This window comes from Mandrillus leucophaeus, unplaced genomic scaffold (genome assembly GCF_000951045.1).
Source record: "Mandrillus leucophaeus isolate KB7577 unplaced genomic scaffold, Mleu.le_1.0 Scaffold1443, whole genome shotgun sequence".
Lineage (NCBI taxonomy): Eukaryota > Metazoa > Chordata > Mammalia > Primates > Cercopithecidae > Mandrillus > Mandrillus leucophaeus.
Genome location: NW_012101414.1, coordinates 389,371 through 416,706, shown reverse-complemented (window position 1 = coordinate 416,706; position 27,336 = coordinate 389,371). Strand labels below are relative to the sequence as shown.

General features: G+C 39.0%; 2 protein-coding genes across 5 annotated transcripts in view; both read left to right on the top strand.

The window, feature by feature from the left end:
• The window catches only part of OOSP2 (oocyte secreted protein 2), an 8,036-nt gene extending 6,238 nt beyond the window's left edge, over positions 1 to 1,798 (top strand). Inside the window, exon 4 of the mRNA XM_011974354.1 lies at positions 710 to 1,798. Within this exon, the coding sequence (XP_011829744.1) occupies positions 710 to 920 (211 nt within the window). The 3' untranslated portion in view covers positions 921 to 1,798. The remainder of the gene's footprint in view (positions 1 to 709) is intronic.
• Positions 1,799 to 5,827: 4,029 nt separating this feature from the next.
• Positions 5,828 to 19,526, top strand: MS4A3 (membrane-spanning 4-domains, subfamily A, member 3 (hematopoietic cell-specific)). Of its 4 annotated transcripts, XM_011974350.1 has the most exons (7): positions 5,906 to 5,975; positions 10,292 to 10,463; positions 11,902 to 12,039; positions 13,687 to 13,743; positions 16,370 to 16,528; positions 18,345 to 18,446; positions 18,974 to 19,526. In XM_011974350.1, the coding sequence occupies exons 2-7, from the start codon at positions 10,308 to 10,310 to the stop codon at positions 19,049 to 19,051; spliced, it is 690 nt and encodes a 229-aa protein (XP_011829740.1). In that variant the 5' UTR covers positions 5,906 to 5,975; positions 10,292 to 10,307; the 3' UTR covers positions 19,052 to 19,526. The 4 variants fall into 4 exon arrangements, with proteins under 4 accessions (XP_011829743.1, XP_011829740.1, XP_011829742.1 ...); XM_011974352.1 differs by lacking the exon at positions 10,292 to 10,463 and having other exon boundaries at positions 5,929 to 5,975; XM_011974353.1 differs by lacking the exons at positions 10,292 to 10,463; positions 11,902 to 12,039 and having other exon boundaries at positions 5,828 to 5,975.
• Positions 19,527 to 27,336: the final 7,810 nt, after the last annotated feature.

Genomic DNA, 27,336 nt, shown 5'->3' with positions numbered 1-27,336 from the left:
TCTCTCCGTCTCCATCTCTTTGTCTCTGTCTATCTTTCACACACATACATATGTTTTCAATTCTGTAACTACCCAATGCTTGGAGCAACACAGAGTTCTGATCTAATGCCCTAGAACTACTGCCTCTGTAGGCTACCAGAGTAATAATGATAAATAGATATTCCTATTTTGATAGTAAAATACTATGTTGCTTGAAACCTACTTTCCTTAAAAAAATGAAGACTTGGCCAACAAAGTTGTCTGTTTAGGTTTTGGGTGCGTGAATTTTGATGTTGTCGTCTCTCTCTCTCTCTCATATTCACTTACTCACTTTGACATATAGAACTTTGCCACCATCAGAGTGGGTCAGATTAAGCCTTTGGTGGCTTTTACTTACTGTTCTTAGGATCCATTTGGCTGAGTCTGTTTTTTTGGGTACATTGGTACTCTTCTAATGCAAGCATTACAAGTTATCTAAGACCATTCATCTTTCCACTCCATGTTTGATGCAGAAATCATGGGGAGACTATGTGGAATTAGCTCTTTTGTAAGCCTATCTGCTCAAATCCTATACCAAGAGTTCACGAGGATCTAGAAGGCGTAGTATGCTGGCTCTATGCCACACTCCTGAATGACTATTCTGAAAATGATCATGATATTAAACAGCGGTAAAACTGACTTGATCCCAAGTGTGCCAACACTATCTGCTTTCTGTTTCCCTTTTCTTTAGGAAATCAGTGTGGCTTACACCAGTTTCTACTGAGAATGAAATAAAATTGGATCCTAGTCCTTTTATTGCTGACTTTCAGACAACAGCAGAAGAGTTAGGATTATTATCTTCTAGTCAAACTTGCTCTGAACTAAAGGAGAAATGGAAACTTGAAGCTGGTATTATGTATTTTGCAGGAAAACAGTTTTGTTTTTTCATGGCAAAAATATAGTTAGTGTATATCTCTCCTGAAGTCTCTGGTTTCTAAAAACCCTACTTCAGTAAAGGTCCTGATTAGTTGATTACTGAATGTGTATTTCTAAATATTTGTATTCAGTAGGGGTATGGCTTATTAATTTAACATTATTAGGTAATTCATATTATACATTTAAGTTTTTTTCTGTTCTGTGTAGAAGATTCAGAAATATGTCTTCAATGACAATGACTTGATCTAATTGATGTGAACCTCCAATAAATATGTTCTAATATTTTTCAGGAAGAATAAAGAATAGAGAGAGACATTTAAATGTGTAGGAGGCAAAACTTTGAGCATAGTGTAAAATTTAACATATTAACTCTCATGAAAGGCAAAACCCTTTTATGTGCAGATATTTTAATTCATGTAGACTTTCCTATTAATCAGTAAAGTTGAATCCTAACAATAATGCAATGTGACTACCTATTTAGATTATTCCAGAAGTAAATTCAATTTATTTTCTAGAGCTCAAATAACCACTCCCTTAACTGAAATTTGATGTTAGGTTTTCCTTTTTCCTCAGAATGTTTTTTCCACACTCAAAATGATTGGTTGAGTTGGTTAAGCAAAGAGTTATTCTGCCACCTAAAAGCATTCATTAAATGATTATTTATTAACACTTACTTTATACAGCTTCCTTTCTTTAAACAGGGAGTCTATATGTGTAATATATCCAAAAATACTTCTAATTTTGGTAGATTTCTTATATCAAGGGTGAAAACTGAACTGTGCCATTGGCTATTCAATAGTTTGTTGAATGTATGTTTTGGATGCTACATCCTCCTGGAAGCACATTTTACCAAGATATTGGTTATTATTATTTTTACTTAAAGTGATACTATTCCATTTTGAATAAAATGCTGCCTATAGCTGTTTACTTGTCAAATAAAGAATTTGAACCTGTCATAGTGAACATCTGTCTTTGGCAGTTAATATGCAGCTAAGAGGTAATACTTCTATGGGACTTCCTAAGTGTCAGAATATGGTACAAGTACATTGCGATAAATTATTTAATCTTCTTAAAGAGAGAAAGATATCACTATTACCCCAGTTTTACAGATAAGCAAACAAACAGAGGTTAAATCATTTGCCTGAATCATACAACTTGTCGGTGTTGGTTCAAGATTTAAAATCGGGCAATCTGCCTCTAGATCTGTCTCTATACTCTCTCTTTGTACATTAGCCACTATACTCTACTGCTTGGAATCTTCCTAAGTTGCTGAACTTTAGTTCTCTAGGAAACAATTGCTATTCAAGCAGTTACACAACTCTCAATAAAACTTAAAATTGAGCAATAGTGTTTCTCTTGAACATGGATGTCAAATTATTTTATATAAACCGATTTGAGAGAATATTGGGCAGGTGAATGTTTGCTAAAAACAAAGTAAATTATTGAGTGTGAGGTAATACATATGTGCAAGATAAAGAGTGATGATGTGGCTGGATTTTAGAAGGGTGGCTCTAAAACCTCTTCTCTTTGTTTTCTTCTCTTTTTTTTTTTTTTTAACAAATTATGATTTACACATACTTGTATCTATCCGCTACAATGTGATGTTTCAATACATGTATAAATCACGTAATGAGTACTTAGCATATCTGTCGCCTTAAACATTATTTCTTTTAGTGAGAATATTCAAAAACCTCTCTTCTAGCCATTTTGAAATATATAATACAATTATTTTTAATTTTCATCATCCTACTATGCAATAAAACACCAGAACTTATTCCTCCTAACTCTAGCTTTGTTGACCCATCCCTCAGCATCCCTCAGCATCCCTCAGCATCCCTCAGCATCCCTCAGCATCCCTCATCCTCCCCTCCCATTCCCGCCCCTCCTCATCTTCTGGTAACCACTATTCTACTTATTTCCACCTATGGGTGAGATCATGTGGTACTTCACTCTAGTCAGAATGGCTACTATCAAAAAATCAAAAGATAAGTGTTGGCAAGGATGTAGAAAAAAAGGCATCCTTACATACTACTGGTGGGAATGTAAGTTAGTACAACTGCTATGGAAAACTTTATGGAGGTTTCTCAAAAAATTAAAAATAGAACTACAGTATGCTCCGGCAATCCCATTATTGGGTATATATCTAAAGGAAATGAAATCAGTATGTCAAAGAACTATCTGTACTCCCATGTCCGCTGCAGCACTCCTCACAATGGCCAAGATATGGAGTCAGCCCCAGCATCCATCAACGAACAAAATGTGGTGTACATACACAAGGAATACTATTCAGCCTTTAAAAAGGATAAAATCCTGCCATTTCATTTTGTAGGTGATGCTCAGAAAGAGGAAGTAATTTGTCTTAAATTCACATAAACATTTAAGAATTAAGCCAGGCCGGGCGCAGTGGCTCATGCCTGTAATCCCAGCACTTTGGGAGGCCGAGGCAGGCGGATCATGAGGTCAGGAGATCAAGACCATCCTGGCCAACCTGGTGAAACCCCATCTCTACTGAAAACACAAAAATTAGCCAGGCGTTGTGGTGTGCGCCGGTAGTCCCAGCTACTTGGGAGGCTGAGGCAGGAGAATTGCTTGAACCCAGGGGTGGAGGTTGCAGTGAGCTGAGATTATGCTACTGCGCTCCAGCCTGGTGACAGAGTGAGACTCTGTCTCAAAAAATAATAATAAAAATAAAAAAATAGTTTTTATATATTTATTTTACTTTTTTCCCCTGTCCACTTTAATGAGGTACAATCAGATAAATACATTCTGGGGATCTTTTTGTGTACTTGAAGTTTGTTAGGAGACCTTAAATGTTCTCTCCACCACCAAAGGAAAAAAAAAAGATGATTATGTGATCTGATGGGTAGATTAATTATCTGCTTTGTGGTAATGACTTCACAAATATACACATGTCAAAACATCATGTTGCCCATGGTAAGTATATTAAATTTTTATTTGTGACTCTTCCTTTGTAAGTGGTTTCTCAACAATCATCCTCTCTCTAAGGAATTGAAGAAAGACCCCAATCATTTTTATTGCTTATTTTGAACTCATGTGAAGATCTTAGTTACTGAGACCTTTACATGGATTCTGTCATTCGAACTTTCTACCCCAAAGTGGAAACTATGGTCTTCAATTTACAAATGGGAGAACTGCAGTCTTAGAGTTTAAGTGACTTCCTTTCATGGCTTTTTCTACAGCTCTAAATTCAAAACGAGCATGTTGAAAGCATCCACTCTTTCCTTCTTCAGATTTCTTTCTCTTCTTCACTGAAGGCATTTTCTTGTTATCTCTTTCTTCTTCAGTATTCCATTTGCAATGGTTCTGGCTAAAACGGGGAGGGAAGGATCTTATTTTTACCACCTTCCTTTTGGCTATTTCCTTCTGACTTCTGCCTCCGTCTTCTCTTTCCTCAGTTCCTTCCTTCGCTCCTAAACGTAGATGCTGGAGAGCCGCTGCCCTAGGGCTCAGGTGCCAGCTCTCCCAGCAGAGCGCCTGTGCAGACATTTTCTGCCAGCTGGGCCCCCGCTCATTTCATATTCACAATCTCTGCCCCACACACTATGCTTTGGTCTTGGTGTCTGGCCCTCTTTCTCTTTCCTGTGATCAGGTCCCCACTAATGCTCCTGTTTGTAGGACTAGGACCTCTCTTTCCTTGCTGTGAACATTCCTCTCTGTCTCCCAGCCTCCCCTGGGGCATGGATCACGGGCTGTGCCCTCATTCTGGGCCTTTCTCTCAGGCCTGGCCCTGTGACCTTCATAAGGATTGTGGTTTGAATCTTCATGTTACCCACTTCCTTACTCCCTGTCACTTGGCTCTGATCTTTCTATCACCTATTTTAGAACATTTATTTAGGATAAGTGTATAATTTGGCCACTTCTGAAGCTCAAAGGAGGCCGGGCGCGATGGCTCATGCCTGTAATCCCAGCACTTTGGGAGGCTGAGGTGGGTGGATCACCTGAGGTCAGGAGTTCGAGACCAGCCTGACCAATATGGTGAAACCCTGTCTCTACTAAAAATACAAAAATTAGCTGGGTGTGTGGTGGCGCATGCCTGTAGTTACAGCTATTCGGGAGGTGGGAACAGTAGAATTGCTTGCAGGAGGCGGAGGTTGCAGTAAGCCAAAATCGCACCATTGCACTCCAGCCTGCACGATAGAGAGAGACACCATCTCAACAAACAAACAAACAACAAAAAACCAAAAAGAAACTGAAAGGAGGGGTTTTAACAATCATACTAGGATAACTGGCACACTTCGGGCTTCACCATTGTACAAAAGAGAGATTTTGCACAGGACTTTTCCAGTTAAATTTTAGGAAAGCTGGGTAACATTTCTATACCATAGTTTTCTCTACCATAGTTTTCTCTACCATAACATTGGGTTAATAGTAATACCTGGGTCCTGGGTTATTGTGAGGATGAAATGAATTAACATATGTAAAGCCTTTAGAACAATGACCTGTACGTAGTAATCATTTAATACATTTAAACAATAATTAGCATTATTATTATATCTGTGATATTGGCAAAGTAACCTCTCTAAGCATGTGAGAATTGAATGTCATCATGCATATAAGGTACATAGCACTGTTGCTGGCACATCATGTAAAAGAAGTACCTGAGTGTCCACCTCCCTCCTCCAGATGCTTCTCTGACGGTGTGACTTTATCTCTTCTTGCTATGCAACTAGCTCTGTTCTACCTCCATCCCACAACCTCTTCCCACTTGTCTACCCATATTTGTTGCTTGTATTTCCTGTTCCAACAATGTGTTAAGCAACATCTGAAAGCCGGAAGACAGTTACCCCTCACGCCAGTTTCCTAATCATCACTAAGCCCTTGGGAAACACAATGGATCAGCGAGGCCCCGGATGCAGATGTGATTAGCACACTGGTCAGTCAGCTCGCAAAACATTTTCACCGAGTCCTCTAAAGTGTTGCATAAGGTAAAGGTAACGTTAAGTCTGTGGAGGCTTCCATTATCGGGAAAAGATGCTGTAGCGATCTTTTCTGAGCATCTTCTACTTGCGACAAGCTGGACTTGGGAGGAAAGCAGTCTGCCAAAGCCTGAAGCCTCCAAGGTATAGATTCCCTCTCCATAGACATTCCCCTTTCTTTTGCATCTTTTGTTAAAATGCCTCCCAGTGGACTACTGGGGATGTCTGCAAAGGTCTCTGGTTGGTTGCTGTGCAGAGGTTTGGAACATTTAACTGTGAGCATGGCTTCTCTTTAGGATGTGATGATTCCTTTGGAGCCATGATAGAAAGTGTTAGACATAATAATACAGCAATTTCTTTGGGAAAATGTGGGTAGGGATACACACACAGGCACACACACCTCTTAGATACATTAATCCCACTGGCTGCACCTGAGCTTGTCTGCCAGCTCTGACAATGAGGGGTGGTCTGGATATGCCTGAAGTATGGGGTCTGCAAAGTGCATTTTAGCATAGCTCAGGGGACAGTAGAGTGTAATGATAACTCGAGATGGATTGCCAGGTTCTGATTTTTAGCTTCTCAAATTGCTGGCTGTGTGGGCTTGGGAAAGCTACTTAACTTCTTTGTTCCTCAGCTTCTTCGTCTGTTAGATGGAAAGGATCATAACAGTAGTACCCATTCATCTGCTGTTGTGAGAACTAAATTAGTAAACATGAGTAAAGCCCTAGAACAAATGCCTGCCATATACTAAGAGCTGGAGAGCTGAACTTAACTGGTAGTTTCCTAGAAAATCTACATTTCTCTGATTTTTTTTTTTTTTTTGTGACGGAATCTTGATCTGTTGCCCAGGCTGGAGTGCAGTGGTGCCATCTCAGCTCACTGCAACCTCTGCCTCACTTGTTTAAACAATTCTCCTGCCTCAGCCTCCTGAGTAGCTGGATTACAGGCACGTGCTGTCACAACTGGCTAATTTTTTGTGTTTTTAGTAGAGACAGGGTTTCACCATGTTAGCCAGGATGATCTCAATCTCCCGACCTCATGATCCTCCTGACTGCGTGATCCTCCAGCCTCGGCCTCCCAAAAGCGCTGGGATTACAGGCGTGAGCCACTGCACCTGGACCATTTCTCTGATTTTTTTTTTTTTTTTAAAACAAATAGATAACTGATTTCACCAAATTTTAGAAAACATAGTTTGTTTCACCTGAAGGCTGAAAATTCTCCCTGATTATTTTGATTATTTGAAACAAATCAAGTTAAATAATTTGGTTAGATATTTGGTCCCTTCAGAAATGCTCTTGGAGTTTCTTGGAATGAGAGGCTCCAGTGCTTGCAGAGATATTTTCCATTATCATTTATGAGGATGGCTACCTGGGACTGGACCGAAAGTCTGGTTACTGATTGAACATGTGTTAACTGCTTGCCATCTGATGATTCTGAGCTAGGCACTGGAGTTGCAGTGATGAGTAGACAACGAGGTAACAGGTAAGTATCCAGGCAATTAACGCTCAGGCTGATTAAGTGGTATGAGAAGGAAAGTTGAGGAAATTCTGAGAGCAAACAAAAGGGGTGCATGCTTCTTCCAGACTTGGCCAGGACTAAAAACAATGTCCTGAAAGTATGACATGTGGGCTGAAAATCAGTCTGGAAGGGCCGAGCGCAGTGACTCATGCCTGTAATCCCAGCACTTTGGGAGGCCGAGGTGGGAGGATCACCTGAGGTGAGGAGTTCAAGACCAGCCTGGCCAACATGGTAAAACCCCATCTCTACCAAAAGTACAAAAATTAGCTGGGTGTGGTGGTGCACACCTGTAATCCCAGCTACTTGGGAGGCTGAGGCAGGATAATAGCTTGAACCTGGGAGGCAGAGGCTGCAGTGAGCCAAGATTGGGCCGCTGCACTCCAGCCTGGGAGACAGAGCAAGACTCCATCGCAAAAAAGAAAAATCAGTCTGGAAGGAGAGCAGAAATTATCCAGGTGAAGCTTGAGGGGACTTGTCTTTCAGGAATAGTGGGATAGCACAGAGGATTGAAGACATTTGTGGACTTGGAACTTCTGAAGGAAGACAAATCAATAAAACAAGGCTGGATGGAATTTTGAGATAGGGAGCGGTGAGGGGTGAGGCAGGAGACACAGGAGAGAGATTATCTGGTCATAAGGCAGCAACACTCTCCATATTGCATGCATCTTAGTTCATTAGATATTTAATCCAAAATACATACAAATTTCCAGGTGGATAAATTTGAAGTCTTGGCTTTTTGGCTGTTCTTATTTATACTTCTTGCAGATAATTACATTAGAAACTCATTCATATAGAGTTTGCTTTAAACTTGATTGATCTTCCCTCGCTCTTGGGTTCTGTGCAGTGTTGAACATGGGAGGTTAAGGGCTCCTTGTCATTTCACATTTATCCATATTTAAATACATAGAGAATGTAATTTAATCTTAGCATGAAAATCAATATTGGTAGGAAACTTTGATGAGGAGTATTGGTAGGAAAATTTTATGACATTTATAATAAATGTTTTATCAGTATTGGTAGAGAACTTTTATGAACTTTTATAGCAATTCCCAGTGTAATAATAAAACATGACCTGACTCTCACTTTAAGTCAGTGCTTAGTAAATCTGTCATCACACTTAAATGAGGGTCATACATGCCCCCAGAACAGAGTATCAGAAAGGTAAACATCCTGAAAGTGGCATGTACTTAGTTTAACAAAAAAATTAAGTTACTAGAAAAATGAATCTGGTATATAGTTTATAACAAAAAGTAGAAATTAAGATACAATTCTTTACTTTCTTTTTTTAATTGAAAGCTTTTATTTTAGGTTAGGGATACATGTGCACGTTCATTATATAGGTAAGTTCGTGTCACAGAGCTGTGTTGTGCAGATTGTCACCCAGGTACTAAGCCTAGTACCCAATAGTTATTTTTCCTGATCTCCTCCCTCCTGTCTCTGATAATCTCCAGTGTGTGTTCCCCTCTATGTGTCCATTTGTTCTTATCATTTAGCTCCCACTTATAAGTGAGTATATGTGGTATTTGGTTTTCTGTTCCTGCATTAGCTTTCTAAGGATAATGGCTTCCACCTTCATCCATGTTCCTGCAAAAGACATGATCTCATTCCTTTTTATGGCTGCATAGTATTCCATGGTGTGTATGTACCACGCTTTCTTCATCCAGTCTACAACTGATGGACATTTAGGTTGATTCCATGTCTTTGCTATTGTGAATAGTGCTGCAATGAACATTCACGTGCATGTCTCTTCATGGTAGAATGATTTATATTACTATCTTATTCTTAACCCAATCAATAGTTTTGGCAGAATACAGCATCATTTCATGTGTTTATGGTTCATCTCATGCCATGTCCCTCATCACTTACAAAAGCATATAAGCATTTTGCAACTATTTCATGTTGGAGGGTACTATGAATTAGGAAGTTACACTGCCCAACATTCAGAAGCCCAAAGTAAGCATTATGTGTATACTTTAGTGATACATATTTTTTAGCTGTAATGATTGAGGTGGTTGTTTTGTGACTCTTATATACAAACTTGAAGTCCTTTTTGTCAGAAGGCAGCGTATAAGTTAAAAGTTGATACCATCTGTTCGTAGGTTAAGAATCCCGTACATTATCAAAGTCAACTCTTCCAATGTTAATATCAAATTAAAATTACTCCCATTTTTACAGAAGTGAAAACTGAGGTTCCCACTATAAGGCCATGCAACTAGTAAATGATGAAATCTGGATTTGAATTTGGATCTTCCATAGTGCTTAAACTCTCTCATGCTATGTTGATACTCAGAAAGACATCTTCTATATAGTGCTATATAATGTAATGATTTGAAAAATATTGGACCTCAGAGTAGAATGTTTTTAGTAGAATCTGAATGATTTATAAGCTATATGAGTTTGGGTAAGTTTCTCAATCTCTCTATACCTCAATTTTTTTTCATCTGTGAAATGGGAATAATAATAATAATATTATAACAGGATTAAATATATTAATACATTCACAGCATCTAGACAGTGCCTGGCATATAGTAATAAGTACTAAATAAATGACACCTACTATTATTACTGGAATCTGGCTAAAGCCATTATTCTTATAAAGAGACCACTGCTCAGAGGAACCATATGTCTGGTTGCCCTCGACTGATTTGAAGAAAGGCAGGGACTATATATCAGTGCATGCAAAATGAGAAAGAAATTGCTCTTTACCATTCCAAAGTTGAGTGAAGTACCAAGGCCTGCTACAATGACCCGATGAGGTCTACTACTCCAAGGCAAGACAGCATTGAATATTGTACAAACTCTGTTACACTGCCCTGGTGTCCCATTTGTGGGGAGTCATCTTAATGTATGGACAGAATTGAACCCTTCTGGAACACTCGAAATTTTAGTAGCTAGTGGAAAAAGGGAAAGCATGAAGCCTTTGGATTTCTTTTCTATTACAGCGATAAACAACCCCCAATGGCCTCCCACGTAGTCGATAATGCAGAACTGGGGTCAGCCTCTGCCCACGGTACCCCAGGCAGTGAGGCGGGACGAGACCAGCTGAATAATTCTGTCTACCGGCCCATTGATGGATCACAAGATTATCAGAAAGAAAAATTACAAGTTCTTGGGGTAAGTCAGCCTTAGTTTAAACATTGATTTAAGAGGGAAGAAAATAAATACAGTTGACCTGTGAACAATGTGTGTTTGAACTGTGAGGATTCCCTTACACGTGGATTTCTTCCACCTCTGTTTGCCATCCCGAGACAGCAAGAACAACCCCTGCTCTCCCTCTCCTTCCTCAGTCTATTCAACATGAAGAGGATGAGGATGAAGACTTTTATAATAATCTACTTCCACTTAATGAATAGTAAATACATTTTCTCTTTCTTATGATTTCCTTAATAACGTTTTTAGTTTCTCTAGCTTATTGTATATAACATGTCACATGCAAAATAGGTGATAATCGACTGTTTATGTTAATAGTAAGGCTTCTGGTCAACAGTAGGCTATTAGTAGTTAAGTTTTTGGGAAGTCAAAAGTTATATGTGGATTTTCAACCATGAAGGGTGTGGGCATTCCAAACCCCAATGTTGTTCAAGAGCCAACTGTATCATGAGGAAAACCTTGCTTATGCTGAGAAGGAGGAAATTCTGAGTTATTTATAACTGAGTTAATGAAGAATTGGAGAAAAGACAGGGACTTATTACAGGTCTGGGGAGCAGAAATGCAGAGGCATTCTTTAATGGTAGAAAACATCAAGCCTTGGAGAGCATTCCAAGACCCTTCATTTTTGGTTTTCTGCCTTTTGACCAGTCATTTTAGGAGCCTGAGCTCTATGAGGCTTATATTTTATATTTTAAATTTAAAAATTGGGTTGAGAGGCCAGGCACAGTGGCTCATACCTGTAATCCCAGCACTTTGGGAGGCCAAGGTGGGAGGGTCAGGACGAGGTCAGGAGATGGAGACCATCTTGGCCAACACGGTGAAACTGCTTCTTTACTAAAAATACAAAAATTAGCTGGGTGTGGTGGCAGGTGCCTGTAATCCCAGCTACTCGGGAGGCTGAGGCACGAGAATTACTTGAACCCAGGAGTCGAAGTTTGCAGTGAGCCAATATCGCGCCACTGCAGTCCAGCCTGGCAACAGAGCGAGACTCTGTTTTAAAAAGAAAAAAAAAATTGGGTTGAGAGAAAGGCTGAGTATGATATGGTTTATCCTCTGTCTGCCTTCATCATGTTATGGCCCGAAAGCATGCCGGGAAGAGACTTTGACTCCGTCTACCTTACCTGCCATGTCTCCTTTACTCTCCTGCCACTTTCCGAGAGGAGTTCATGAGAATGAACAGAAATGTGGGGGAGAGGTGAAGATGAAAGGCTGCCACTGGAATTGGTGCGGATAGTGTGGGACAAAAAACTCTTTCAGATAAGCTCTTGTTCTGTTAATTTAGGCTTGACACTTTAACCATTTCAAGCACCGACATCTCCTTGGTGAGAAAAATTAAAATGGTCTATTTTCACTGTCCACTTTAGTATATGACTGTTATGCCTTTTTCCCCTTCTTCTTTCAGGCCATCCAGATCCTGAATGCAGCAATGATTCTGGCTTTCGGTGTCTTTCTGGGTTCCTTGCAATACCTGTTCCACCTCCAAAGGCACTTCTTTTTATTCACCTTCTACACAGGCTACCCATTTTGGGGTGCTCTGTTTGTGAGTATTCATACTCCCCTGGCTGTGTGTTATTTCTTCGATACCACTGCTGGAGATGTGTTTGATGACAAAAGTATTGTTTGTAGGTTATTGGAAGGTTGCAGGCTGTGGTTTTGATTTGCAATTCTTGAACAACCAATTAGAAACAAGGAACTCTTTTTTTTTTTATTTTTTAATTAAATTAATTTATTAATTTATTTTTTGAGACAGTGTCTTGATCTGTTGTCCAGGCTGGAGTGCAGTGGCATGATCTCTGCCCACTGCAACCTCTGCCTCCCCAGTTCAAGTGATTCTCTTGCCTCAGTCTCCCGAGTGGCTGGGATTACAGGCATGCACCACCATGCCCAGCTAATTTTTGTTTTTGTATTTTTAGTAGATATGGGGTTTCACCATGTTTCCCAGGATGGTCTGGAACTCCTGACCACAAGTGGTCCTCCAGGCTTGGCTTTCCAAAATGCTGGATTTGCGAGGCGTGAGCCCTGATGCCCAGCCGAAACCTCTTTCTGATTAAGAGAAATCACATTTACCAAGTACAAATGAAGTTCTAAAAATTATCTTATATCTATGTGCTACATTTATAGATACTTTAAAAATTGAATGAAAAATGGGTATTGATGAATTGCCTTGTGGTGCAGCAGAGAGTCCTGGCTTGAGAGTTAAGAAATTTGTCTGCTGATTACTGTCTGAAAATCGGTAGAATCATTTCCACTATCTGGGTCAACATGTAATCAGAAAAAATAGGGGTGATTTTAAAATGTATTCATTCAGCTTTGATGATTTGATTATTACTTCCCTGATAGTTCAGTTTTTTAAAGGTGAATGATATGTTTGTTGGTCATTTGTATATCTTCTTTTGAGAATTGTCTATTCATGTCCTTAACCCATTTTTTGATGGAATTGTTTGTTTATGTTTTGGTGATTTGTTTGGGTTCACTGCAGATTCTGGATATTAGTCCTTTGTCATATGTATAGATTGTGAAGATAGTCTCCTAGTCTGTGGATTGTCTGTTTACTCTGCTGACTGTTCCTTTTGCTGTGCAAAAGCTCCTTAGTTTAATTAGGTCCCAGCTATTCATCTTTGATTTTATTTCGTTTGTTTTTGGGTTCTTGGTCATGAAATCCTTGTGTAAGCCATTATCCTAAGTGAAGTAACTCAGGAGTGGAAAATCAAACATCTTATGTTCTCACTTATAAGTGGGAGCTAAGCTATGAGGATGCAAAGGCATAAGAATGACACAATGGACTTTGGGGACTCAGGGGGAAAAGGTGGGAAGGAGGTAAGGGATAAAAGGCTACAAATTGTGTGCAGTGTATACTGTCTGGGTCGTGGCTACACCAAAATCTCACAAATTACCACTAAAGAACTTATCCATGTAACCAAACACCACCTGTTCCCCAATAACGTATGGAAATAAAAAAAAATAAAAAAAAATAAGATGAATAAAACTCATTGCATGGAAAGACAAAATAAATGAATAAATAAATAAAATGAGCAACATCAAGTACAATTTTGCGTCCTAGGATGTGAATTTTAAAAAGGAGGTTTGTATGACTGTTGCTGGATATCTGCTAATTGAGGGAGGGCCAAGAAGAAAATGGTTGAGACTTAATATTCCTTTATCTGTTTTACTTCCTATTTTCAAACAGTTTTGTAGTTCAGGAACCTTGTCTGTTGTAGCAGGGAGAAAACGCACAAGAACATGGGTAAGTAGCACTTCCGCTTTCTCTATGATCAGAGGAGTGGAAATATGTTATGCATAAATGGTAGGAGAGTAGGGGTCCATGAATACAACTGAGACACTGAGTATCATTTACTGCACGAAAAATTAGTTTTCTTAACGTATTCAGATGGCAGGTAAACAGAAGATCACATACATTGTGAGGATGCATTCCTAGGATGCTTGCTCTGAATATTGGTGAACCTGAAGTTTAGAAAAAGTCTTATTGATTTTTATGTGTTGTCACGTTTGACCAATTCTACTTATTTGGAAGTAAGAACTCCCACCACTAACTAGTTTCACAACTGAAAGTCCAAACTTCTATTCCTAAACAACTGCTAAGTCTCTATGATGTGTTCTTAGTGAGTCATGTAGCCACTGATACTCCACTTTCCTACTCCATTCATTCACTTTCCCTCCTGCATGGATAGCTATTTTACCATTTTATTCTGTCCTCAAACACCAATCCTGCTTCTCTCATCCGTACTCTCTGCTGATGATTTTTCTGTCTCTTCTGAGAAAACTGAAGCCATTAGAAGATAATTTTCAGACCTCCACTACTTAATGGACTAGATCTATACCAATATATTTTTTCTTTTAGCCTCTTACCATAGGAAAATTTTGTGATTTTCTTTAAAGCTGATCTCCCTACTTGAGTATAAGATTCCATTCTTTTTTTCCCCATACAAGTGCATCAATTTAATTTGTGTCTCTCGCTATATATATACATTTTGACAGCGTCTCACTCTGTCACCCAGGTGGGAGTGCAGTGGTGTGGTCATAGCTCACTACAGCCTCCACCTTCTGGGACTCATGTGATCCTCCCACCTCAGCCTCTTGCATAGCTGGGACTACAGGTGTTTGCCACCATGCCTGGCTAATTTTTATCTTTTTTTTTTTTTTGGTAGAGACAGGATCTTGCCATGTTGCCCAGGCTGGTCTCAAAATCCTGGGCTCAAGCAGTCCTCCTGCCTCAGCCTCCCAAAAGGCTGGGGTTACAGGCACGAGTTACCTTGCCCAGTCTTTAATCAGCATGTAAACATCCAGTTACTGTTCTCAACATAAAAACAAAACAAAACAAGAAAACCTTGACATTATTTCTCTCTGTTAGGGACAGGCACCATTCATATTTCTTTCTGTAGTTAAACTCCTTCAAAGGAATCATCATGTTCTTTCTCTAATTTCTATCTACCGGTTTCAATGAAACCCACTTCAGTAAGGCTTCATTTTATTCCCTACTATCTTCTGTAACTGCTGTCTTTAAGACCACTGAAAACTTCCACCCTGCTAAAACAATGGTCAACTCTTGATCCTCATCTAACTTAACCTATGAGTAGCATTTAGCATAGTTAGTCTCCCACTCCTCTTTCCAGGAATTTCCTCACTTGGCTTCCAGCATACATTGCTTTGCTGGTTTTCCTCCCATCTTTTGGTTTTTCCATCTCAGTCTCCTTTCCTGGTTCCTCTCCTCCTCTCTGACCTTTTAATGTTCTGGTCCCCAGAGCTGAATTCTTTGCCACCTACTCTTCTCAATCTATATGTACTTCTTCTGTGATCTTACACATCCTTATGACTTCATATAACATCTATATGCCCACAACTCTGAAATAAGTATTTCCAGCCCAGATGTCTCTCCTGATCATCAGACTGGCATGTAAATATCCAAAACTCAACTCCCAGTCTTCTTCCTCAAACCTTCTCCTCATGTCAGTTGATGGGAACATCATCCTTCTAGATTCCCAGACCAAACACCTTAGAATAACCCTGAGTCTTCTTTCTTTCACAATCCTGAATCCTACTTTTCAGCAAATAATGCTGGCTCTACTTTCAAGCTATTAATATATCCGATTTTGACCTTTTCTCATCTTTCTATTGATGACATTTCATCCAATCCACCTTGTCTCTCCTAATCGGGCTTCTAGCTTTTATCATTGAACTTCTCTTTGCCTTGCTGGAAACAGTGATCCCTTGAAACCATAAAGCCAAGTATATCATTCATTTGCTCCAAATCCTTCATTGGCTTTGTATTTTTCTTAGAGTTAGAAACAAGGTTCTTTTCATGATCTGCAGAGCCCTACATGTTTTGGCTCTCGGTTAACTTTCCTTCTTCTTCATTTCCTAATATTGCCTTCGTGCCTCCAACACCCTTGGCCCCCTTGCTTCCCTAGAAGATTCTGGCCTCAGGACTTTGAGTGTTTCCCTAATTGCAAGGATATTCCCCCAGATAGACTCTTGGCTGGCACCCACAGCTCTTTCATGCCTCTCCCTAGTGTCATTTCTGTTTAATATCAAGAACCCCCGCTCCTCTGTTTGGATTCCCAGATTCTCCTTATCCCATTCTGTTAGCCCCTAGTACTTAATCATTTTCAAAAATATTATGTAATTTACCTATTAGTATGTTTACTTTTCTCTTTGTTTTTATTGCTAGAATATAAGCTCCATGGAGGGTGGGGGACAAAAATCTTTCTTTGGTCATTGATGTTTGCCTGGCATCTAGGATATCAATGGGTGTGTGTAAACGATATTCAGTTAATGTTTGTTTCAATGACTTGTTGCCAAAGGAATGAAGTATGTGCTGCATATATTAATTGAAAATTCTTATTCTTTTTTAGATACAAAGCAGTTTTGGAATGAACATTGCCAGTGCTACAATTGCACTAGTGGGGATTGTTTATCTCTCAATAAATTTAGCAGTTAATATCCAGTTATTAAAGAGTTGTCAGTCTTCAATGTCACCGGATCTATGCAATTACATGGGCTCCATATCAAATGTATGTTTTTGAAAAATGTGTATAATTATAAACATTTCAAACAATCCAGAATGTACAGAAAAATAATATATCAGGTACCGTGCTGCCATAATTTGAATTTTTTTTGTTTGTTTGTTTGAGATGGAGTCTTGCTCTGTCGCCCAGGCTGGAGTGCAGTGGCCAGATCTCAGCTCACTGCAAGCTTCGCCTCCCGGGTTCACACCATTCTCCTGCCTCAGCCTCCCCTGTAGCTGGGGCTAGAGGCACCTGCCACCTCGCCCGGCTAATTTTTTGTGTTTTTTTAGTAGAAACGGGGTTTCACTGTGTTAGCCAGGATGGTCTTGATCTCCTGACCTCAGGATCTGCCCGCCTCAGCCTCCCAAAATGCTGGGATTACGGGCGTGAGCCACCGCGCCCGGCCCATAATTTGAATCTTAGGTCTGCCGCCTGTTTGCTTTATAATGAAGGTCAAATTAGATAATCCCTTGAGTTTTCTCACTTTTGAAATGAGATAACAATAGTACCCATCTCATAGGATTGATGTGAGTATTTAATAAGTTAACATATGATAAGCAATTAAAACAAGGCTTAGCGTATCATGTTACACAATTATTAATATTACTGTGACTACTACTATTACACTCCCCAGAGAGATTTTTTTTAAGTTTCATTTCATAGCTCCTTGCTTAATAAAACAAACTTGAGAGATTTACAACTTTCTCTGCAATCTGGAATGTTCAAATAATGACTTGAAGTTTTGAAGGACTGCACTTTAGAATGAAATGAACATGGTGTTTTCAAAGGAAAGCTTTTTATTAATCTTACCAATTTTTTAAAAATTTGTGTTTCAGAATTCTTCCTCTTCCGAGGTCTACTTAGAAGTTAATATTTTCCTTTGGAATTATCCATTTCATCCCAATGATCTATGAACCGTTAATTACAGACCCACTGCTAAGCTTCCTGTTTTCTTTTTTTAATTATTATTATACTCTAAGTTCTAGGGTACATGTGCCCAACGTGCAGGTTTTTTACATGTGTATACATGTGCCATGTTGGTGTGCTGCACCCATTAACTCGTCATTTACATTGGGTATTTCTCTTAATGCTATCCCTCCCCCATCCCCACACCCCAAGACAGGCCCAGTGTATGATGTTCACCGCCTTGTGTACAAGTGTTCTTATTGTTCAATTCCCACCTATGAGTGAGATACTACTTATGGAAGTTTGTGTTCTCATTTTCTTTATTATATTTTTAATGATCTAAATTTATATTTGTCAGAGTCTGATTTTTCTGTGAATTTGGTGGTATTTTTCCTCCAGGGATATATTGTTTGGTTGCTTCTGGGTGCCTCAGGAATAATGGTAGAATCACTAGCCCAATAATTTTATTTTGTGTTTATATCAGCATAGTGTTTTAGTTTCTAGGGATAATGTAAATGCCTAAACCCCTAAGAAGTGCTATTAATGAAATCGTGGAAGAGTCATTTTTGTTCATTTTCCTAAACTGCCTACTCCTCTCCTTAGTTTACTACTATTCAAATTGGAAGATGTTAGTGATAGTGTCAGAATTTTGTTTCTACAGCTTCTTCCCCCTGTAGCTACTTCACATGGGTTGACATAGAAATGTGACACATCTTTCTCTTCAGAGAAAATGTTTTCATGCTTTTAGATTGAGATACTATCTCTTCTACAGTATTATGTGTGTTTGTGTCTTTAATTTATGGTTCACTTTGTTCCACTTTATGGGAGGGAGATGTTGTAGTCTGGTTTCCTGCTGACATTTTTTTTTCCTCTGGATGTTGCCACTGGGTTTGATATAAGGCATCATATCCCCTAGGGCATGGTGTCTCTACTGCTGATTCTCACCTCGCTGGAATTGTGCGTAACCACCTCTACCTTCGCCATGTTGTGCAAAGCAAACTGCTGTAATTCAAGAGAGGTGAGATTTTTCAAATGAGTAATCATCCACATGGTCTCAAAGCCTCCCTGTAGGGTTTGAAGCTGTTTCTGACTCTTAGAAATAAACTTTTATGTGGTAATGACTTGTGGAGTTCCTGGAATTAGAGATTTATGAATTTTAGAGGTGGAATGAAGGGTAGAAAAGAATTTAGATGTGAAAATGCAAGAGGAAATACTGTACTTAATATATGAGCATACTTTCTTATACAGTTGGAATTAAGTGAAATTATTTTCTTATAACTTGTGACTTTCTACTTGTAGGACCTAGGGAAAATTAATAATTCTTTCTAAATTTTAGATATATTAACTGTAAGATGAAAATAATATTTTCATTCTCTTCTAATGTTTGTTGTGAGGACTGTGTATATAATCTTTACAGCATCTGGCACAGTAATCATCAATGAATGAATTTTTTATTGTTGATGATTATGATGATAACAGGAAAGGATGGGAGAAGAAGGAGATAATGATCCTGTTCTTGGACATTAATGTTGTTTTATTTTCTAGGACATTTCCTCACCTCCCAATTCTGTGGAATCAAGAATACCTCCTTATGAAAATAATTCTGAGAGCATGAATATTTGACCTTAAATCTCCAGGGACTCAGAGCTTCACCCACAAACTCGAGAGAACGTGAGCCTGTCTCTAAAGCTCAATCCTTCTATCACGGCACCAATCACAAGAACCTTGGATGACTCTATCCTTTCTCTCCTAACTATAAATCCTATTTGTGTGTTGTGGGTATGGAAGGACAGATACATTTCTTTAGGCATTCTTGGATATTTGTAACTTCTATGATCATTACTCCAAAGTTGTTTCCAGAAATTGCTTCTATTTCTTCTTACCCACCTGCTCCATTGCTTTATGAGGTTTAAGGAAGGAAGGCAGTATAATCCCTATTTAATATATTTTTTCTAAAATCCAACTTCTGACCACCCAGTCAGAAGAAAAAGGAGACGTTTTTTCCATTACAGAGAAATGCTTTTTGACTTTAACATCAGCATTACAAAAAGTGTCAAATAAAAAATTACCATCATTATCATTAAAATATTTTCACTTTTTATTTGATGAATGAAATTTATTTGAAATTAATTAAATAAATTTAAAAATTGATTTGAAAAAATTTTCATTAAAATAAATTTGAGATGAGACTTTACTGGGTCTAACTTCAGTGTATAATGGGCAGATGGAAAAATAAAAGTTTGGAGAGAGGTGTACATCACAAGAGATTATAAAATGACAACTCTGTGAGTTTTAAGAAGCAATTGAAAATGTATTTTATTTTATTTTATTTCGGGATTTTATTTTATTTCAGTGAACTGCTGGAACTCACACATGCCCTGACATGTAAATGATGATTTATGTTGGTGAGTCTGACAGCAAGCCCAAATGTGTTCTTCAAAGGACAATGGGAAACTGTAAAGTAGAGAAGTAAAGAACAAGGCCTTTAGAATCTGCCACATCTGGGTTCAAATTCTGAAACCATCACTTATTACCTGTATGAACATGGGCAAGTTACCTAATCTCTTTGACCTAGTTTTCCTCATCTGTAAAATAGATGTAATAGTAACAACTACTTGGTGAGTTGCTATGAGGGTTAAATGAAAATAAAAAGAAAATGTGATACAGCACCACAGGTACTTGCTAATAATGTTGCTGTTGTGGTTAGTCTTGCTGTTGCTGGTAAAAGCTAAGGTGGGATTGCGGTTGTTGGAACCGAACTGTCGATTCCCTCCTGGGCAGGGGTCGCCGCGAAGGATCACCGACACGAGATTCACAGCAGAGAGTTATTTATTACTAGCGCGCTAGGGTCCCAAGCTCTAAGTTGGCCCTGGGACCCCGAGTGCTTGTTACAGGTTGTTTATATAGGCAAACACAAGTTCAAACACAGCTTAAGGCGCAAAATTCAAACAAAGCTTTAGGCGCAAAATGATTGGGTCTAGCTATGGCCTGAGCAAGGTGTCTTATGCTAATTGGTTAGAGCAGGACCTTATGAGGTTTTTTCCTGGAGTTGTTGATTCCAGGAACTTCGAGGCAGGGTGGGACCCCCGGAATTGGCAGGGTGGGACCCCATGAGGTTGTTTCCCGGAATTGGCAGGGTGGGACCCTATCAGGGTGGGTCCCTATCGAGGCAGGGTGGGACCCTATCCAGAGCCACCTGGTGTTAATTTTTTTCTATATGAGGCCTAGTTTCTAAGTTTTATGAGGCCTAGTTTCATGGTCAGATGTGCTGGAGAGAGAACAGTGGAAACCTTACTTACACTTCCATTGTGGCTCCTGGTATAACCTCCAACAACTCCAATAGCCATCTTTTCAAGGTGGCAATGTGGCATGAAAACTTCCCTCAGTTCCTCGTTTATAAATCTGCTAAAGCACTTATATTTCTTATTCATACGTAGTCAAGATAAAAAAATGTATGAATAAGAAATATAAGCACTTATTGTGTGCATAAATTTATACCCGTAATTTACTCTTAGCTACTTGTATATCATATGTGCAAAGGTTCTTCTCTACTTCTTGGCTACTTATATAATAAATATTTCTTTATTTTTTAATCCATTCTGCAGCGGGATAATTAAGGAATCAGAGAGACCGAGGGGTTGAGGAGGAATTATTTAATTATTTAGGTGCACCCACCCAGTCTGGTTTACATCCAAAGGACTGAGCCCCAAACAAAGAGTCCGGTTACCTTTTAAGCATTTTGTGGGGCCGGGGGAGATCTGTGCAGGGGGAAGCATATTACAGAAGCGAGAAACAAAGACAGTTATTCAATTAAGACATGTATTACATTATTTCTTACTTTTCAAGGAAAAACATGTTTTATGACTTATCTGCCTAGTGACCTTGCAACTGCACAGCTAGAGAAACAGTTTTCACAATGCCTGGGAAAGGGAGAGATAAGGCTCACTAGTCACAGAAAAACAGGCAGTTGATTTTAAAGGACTCCAGCTCTTTCTCTTCTTCAGGGGGAACTGGGTTTTCTTACATACAACTGAGTTTTTGCTTACACATTCTTTAATTTATTTTAATTCCTGTTCCAATTCAACAATCATTTAGGGAGTGCCTACTATGCATCATGTATTGTGCTAAGAGCTTGGCATACAATAGAGAATGATGCATAATCTCTGCTCTTAAATTGTTTGTAGTGGGAGATACAGACCCCTAGAAACACACAACGGCTCTGATAGGAAGAGTATAGGAATCTTGAGAAGCACGTAGGACGAGCTTCTAAACCAGGTTAGAAGACATGTCAGTGATAACTTTTCAGAACACTTTTCTTCTTTACTGAGATCTTAAAGATAACTGAGAGTTAACAGGATGGAAGAAAAGAGGATACATTCAAAGGCCTTTAGGTTAGAAAAAATTTTGAATATTCAAAGAATAAACTAGAGACTTTACTGGGTCTAACTTCAGTGTATAATGGGCAGATGGAAAAATAAAAGTTTGGAGAGAGGTGTACATCACAAGAGATTATAAAATGACAACTCTGTGAGTTTTAAGAAGCAATTGAAAATGTATGCAGGTTCCACGTGCAGTGGCTCATGCCTGTGATCTCAGCAATTTGGGAGGTCGAGATGGGATCAGGAGTTTGAGACCAGCTTGGCCAACATGGTGAAAACCCATCTCTACTAAAAATACACAAATTAGCTGGGTGTGGTGAAACACGCCTGTAATCCCAGCTACTCAGGAGGCTGAGGCAGGAGAATTGCTTGAACCTGGGAGGCAGAGTTTGCAGTGAACTGATATTGCGCCACTGCACTCCATCCAGCCTGGGCAAGAGTAAGACTCCATTTCAAAAAAAAAAATTTACACAGGAATGTCCTGAGACTGGCTTCTATTGGTTTGTGGAAGTCAGTTTTAAATTTTCAGGGTGCACAGGTCAACATAATTTGGGTAGCTTGAAGTTAGCTCTGATGGGAGGATTTACACCACAGAGATGGGAAAAACCACAAGTTTCAGCATTCCTGTGTAGATTTTGCCTGCAGCAAATACTACTGTGTTGTTCAAAAGCTGATTTTGTTTCCCTCATTTCTCCTTTATTTATCATTTAAATGTTTCAGTAAGGAAGATTTGTGTCTTCTCTCATTTGTTTATTAAAGCATTTATATCGTTATGTACTCATGAATATTTATATTATTCTTTTGGTTATGAGCAATATTTATTTTGTTTCTCAAAGTTTTCCAGCTTTGGCCTTTGGGAGCTGAGTTGGCTCCTGTGTAGTTTTGACATGCTCCACACCACCCTCCCCTTTTTAGCACTTTCATATTTTCTGGAACTACAAGATTCTTCATGTTATTTCACCTGCTACAGACCTAGAATTTTCATTTCTTCAGGGAGCCCTGGTTTCTTTATTTAGAGAACTATGTTTAGAAAACCTGACCTGGGGGCAAGATATGCTCATTGCTACTGTATGTCACTGCTTTTAGGCCTGTCAGGTCTCTGAGCCCAAGCCAAGCCATCGCGTCCCCTGTGCACGTATATGCCCAGATGGCCTGAAGTAACTGAAGAATCACAAAAGAAGTGAAAATGCCCTGCCCCGCCTTAACCGATGACATTCCACCACAAAAGAAGTGAAAATGGCCGGTCCTTGCCTTAAGTGATGACATGACCTTGTGAAAGTCCTTTTCCTGGCTCATCCTGGCTCAAAAAACTCCCCCACTGAGCACCTTGTGACCCCCCCCACCCCCCACCCCCGCTCCTGCCCGCCAGAGAGGAATCCCCCTTTGACTGTAATTTTCCTTTACCTACCCAAATCCTATAAAACGGCCCCACCCTTATCTCCCTTCGCTGACTCTCTTTTCGGACTCAGCCCGCCTGCACCCAGGTGATTAAACAGCTTTATTGCTCACACAGAGCTTGTTTGGTGGTCTCTTCACATGGATGTGCATGACAAGGCCCTCTTAGGGGACAAAGCTAAGAAATATATGCAAGTACACTACCCATGCACGCACATATCTATATTTATTACCATATGTATGTATGTATCTATCCATCACTCTCTCTTTCTCTCTATCATGAATTCCTACTGATAAATTCTACTCAAATATGGTCACACAGGGTCCATTCTAGCAACCTCCCAACCTTGCTTATTTATAACCTATTTTCTGAATATGTAAATCTGGCAACAATTTCCACAATTTATTTCCTTACCTGTTTAACGTTAGTACACATGTAAATTCATTTCAGAATTGCTAACCAGTATTTTTGTGAGAAATAAATTTGCTACCTACAGTACACTGTTTGTGTATAGTTCTTTTTATCCTTAGCTTTAAGGTATGCAGTCAAAGTAGTTGTTTTTTATAAATACTTAGGCCAGCTCCTTTTAATCTCTACCTCTTTCAATGAGGTTAGCATGCATTTCTAAAGTTGTTTAATTTATTTTTCACAGCTTAAATTTCATCCTGCATTCCATGGGTATCTTGGTTAATTTTTATTTTAAAGTAGCATACAGTAAAGTTCATTATTTGCAAAACACCATTTTATCAGTTTTAACAAAACATAGAGTTATGTATTCACAGTACCATACAAAGCCGTTTCATCACCCTAAGAGTTCCCTTCTGTAATCTGTGGAAAATAAACTTCTCTCCCCACCCCAAACTCTGGTAACAACCAAACTATTTTCCATATGAATAGATATACAGATACAGTCTTTTCATATGATATTCTGGAAAAGACTATGTCTATATATCTATTCATATGGAGGCATTAGGGTGAGAAGAAGTGAAGGCAGAAATCCAGTCATGAAGGGTATAGTGGGCCAATTAAGACTGAATCTTTCATAAAGCAATGGGTGTTATTGAATGGATTTCAGAGAATGGTGATACTACTAATAATGCCAATTTGAAAGGTCACTATGACTGCATTATGAATCACAGTTTTGAGAGGGCTGATACATAAGTGAATATGTAAAAAAGAAACCCAGTAAGAATGGTATTAACAGTGTAAAGTTGGACAATAATATCAGCTTGGAATCCAACAAGTATACAAAATCAAGACAGTTTTAGAATTGGGAAAATTTGAGACTAAAATGATGGTGTTAGGAAAGCTAGATATCTACATGGAAAAAAGTGATATTGGACCCTTATACCATTTACATAAATTAACTCAAAATGAATTAGAGACTTAAATGTAAGATCTGAGACGATGAAAATTCTAAAAGAAAACCTAGGGAAATCTCCTTGACATTGGTCTTGGCAATAATTTTTTTGATAAGACACCAAAAGCACAGATGACAAAAGCAAAAATAAATAAGTGGAGTCACATCAAACTAAAAAGTTTCTGCATAGCAAAGGAAACTAACAAATGAAAAGTCAATATATAGAATGGGAGAAAATATTTGCAAGCCATTTATCCGATAAAAGGTAAATATGCAAAATATGTAAGGAATTGCTACAATTCAGAAGAAAAAAAACCACATAACCTTATTTTTAAAAATGGGCAAATGACCTGAACAGGCATTTTTCTAAAGAAGACATACACAGGGCCAACAGCTATATAAAACATGCTGAACATTACTAATTACTAGAGAAATACAAATCAAAACTATAATGAGCTATCACCTCACAGCTGTTAGAACAGCTATTATCAAAAAGGCCAAAGATAGCAAGTGTTGACCAGGGTATAGAGAAAAGCAAACCCTTGTACACTGTTGGTAGGAACATAAATTGGTACAGCCATAGGGAAAACAGTATGGGGCTTTCTCAAAAGTTAAAAATAGGTCCAGCAATCCCGCTTCTGGTATATATCCAAAGGAACTGAAATCAGTGTGCTCAAGAGATACCTGCACTGCCATGTTCATTGCAGCAATATTTACAATGGCCAAGATATGAAAACATCCTAACTACCCGTGGACAGATAAATAGATAAAGAAAATGTGGAATACATATATAGTGGAATCTATTTTTTAGTGATAAAAAGGAAGGAAATCCTTCCATTTGTGACAACACGAATGGAACTGGAAGTCATTATGCTAAGTGAAATAAGCTAGGCGCAGAAAAACAAATACTGTATGAGCTCAGTGAACCCCAGAAAAGTTGAACTAATAAATGCAGAGAGTAGAATGATGATTATCAGAGACTAGGGAGCAGGGGACAGGAGGGAAGTTAGGCCAAAGGGTACAAAACTTCAGTTACAAGATAAACAGCAGCTTTTGAGCAGCGAGATCCAGGGACAGAGTCTCAGCTTCCCGCTGCGCTGCTGCTGCCTAGAGACAGCTGAACCCCTGTCCGCCCTACTTCCACCTACTCCGGACACAGAGCATCCAGTCATGGAAGACAGTTGAGGCAGAGCCAGTGCCTTGGGCAGCCCTCAGAAAAATCAGAACATATGGTTCTCTTTTTCTTTCCCTTCTCAGGGAGCTGGGTTTTTTTTGGAAAGGGGGCAGTTGTGGTTCAGTGTTGTTCTGTTTGTTTTGCTTACTTGCTTTGCCCTGAGATGGAAGGGGGGAATGTGGCATGTACTAGCTTGCTATTCAAACTGCAGCCTTTGTTCTTAATGATGCCCATGTGTCTAGGGTATGCCAGGTCCTGTCTGCCCTTGCCTGAGATAGGCAAGACAGAAGCAAATGCCACAGCAGTCCCCAGAAAAATTAGAATGCTGGACTTATGGCCCAGTGTTTTCATTCCTTCACCAAGGAGAAGCTTGAGGAATCGCCACACCGTTTTCCACAATGGTTGAACTAATTTACACTCCCACCAACAGTCTAAAGGTGTTCCTCTTTCTCTGCATCCTTGCCAGCATCTGTTCAGTTTCCAGACTTTTTAATCATCACCATTCTAACGCGTGCAAGATGGTATCTCATTGTGGTTTTGATTTGCATTTCTCTAATGACCAGTGATGATGAGCTTTTTTACATATGTTTGTTGGTCACATAAATGTCTTATTTTGAGAAGTGTCCGTTCATATCCTTTGCCCACTTTTTGATGGGGTTGTTTATTTTTTTCTTGTAAATTTGTTTAAGTTCCTTGTAGATTCTGGATAGTAGACCTTTGTCAGATGGATAGATTGCAAAAATTTTCTCCCATTCTGTATGTTGCCAGTTCACTCACATGATAGTTTCTTTTGCTGAACAGAAGCTCTTTAGTTTAATTAGATCCCATTTGTCAATTTTGCCTTTTGTTGCATTTGCTTTTGGTGTCTAGTCATGAAGTCTTTGCCCATGCCTATGTCCTGAATGGTATTGCCTAGGTTTTCTTCTAGGGTTTCTATGGTTTTAGGTATTACTTTTAAGGCTTTAATCTGAGATAGTATAAATTTCAACTTGTAACATGCAAATTCATACATATTTATTTTATTTCAATGCTCAATGTAGAGCATTCACTTTGAGAAAACAATTGCTGATGTGGGATACGAAAGCAAATTTTTTGTAAGTTTCAAGAAATAAATCTAGTATGTAACTGAAAGAGGAAACCTTGCTTGTCAAAGAGGAAGCCAGAGATGTGGGGTGGGTGAAATGCGTGTGCAAAGACCGTGCTAGAGGAGGAAAGATACATGGTAGGGAAGGGGTGTTAACTCTGTTATCTCTTCCTTTCAGGTAGCAGCATGGTTAAAACTCATCTTGATAATTTTGCCTCAGCAAAAAAAACAGTCATTTTGTCATATGTTTCAATGTTATTATTGTGAAAGATGACAAAACATGACTGTAGGGAACCAAAGTGTAGGCATAGAAGATAATAAGTAACTTACGAAGGGGCAAGGAGGTGGTTGTGAAAATTGGAATAGGAAACAATTTGGAGTCCATAAGGTATGATAGGTTCTGATTTGCATTTTGCAAGGTTCTGTTGACAATTCTCACAAAATAGCATCGTGTGCAAACACCAAAGACCATCTTCAGTTTGTTTCCAGTCTAAATCTCAACTTCAATTCCTGAT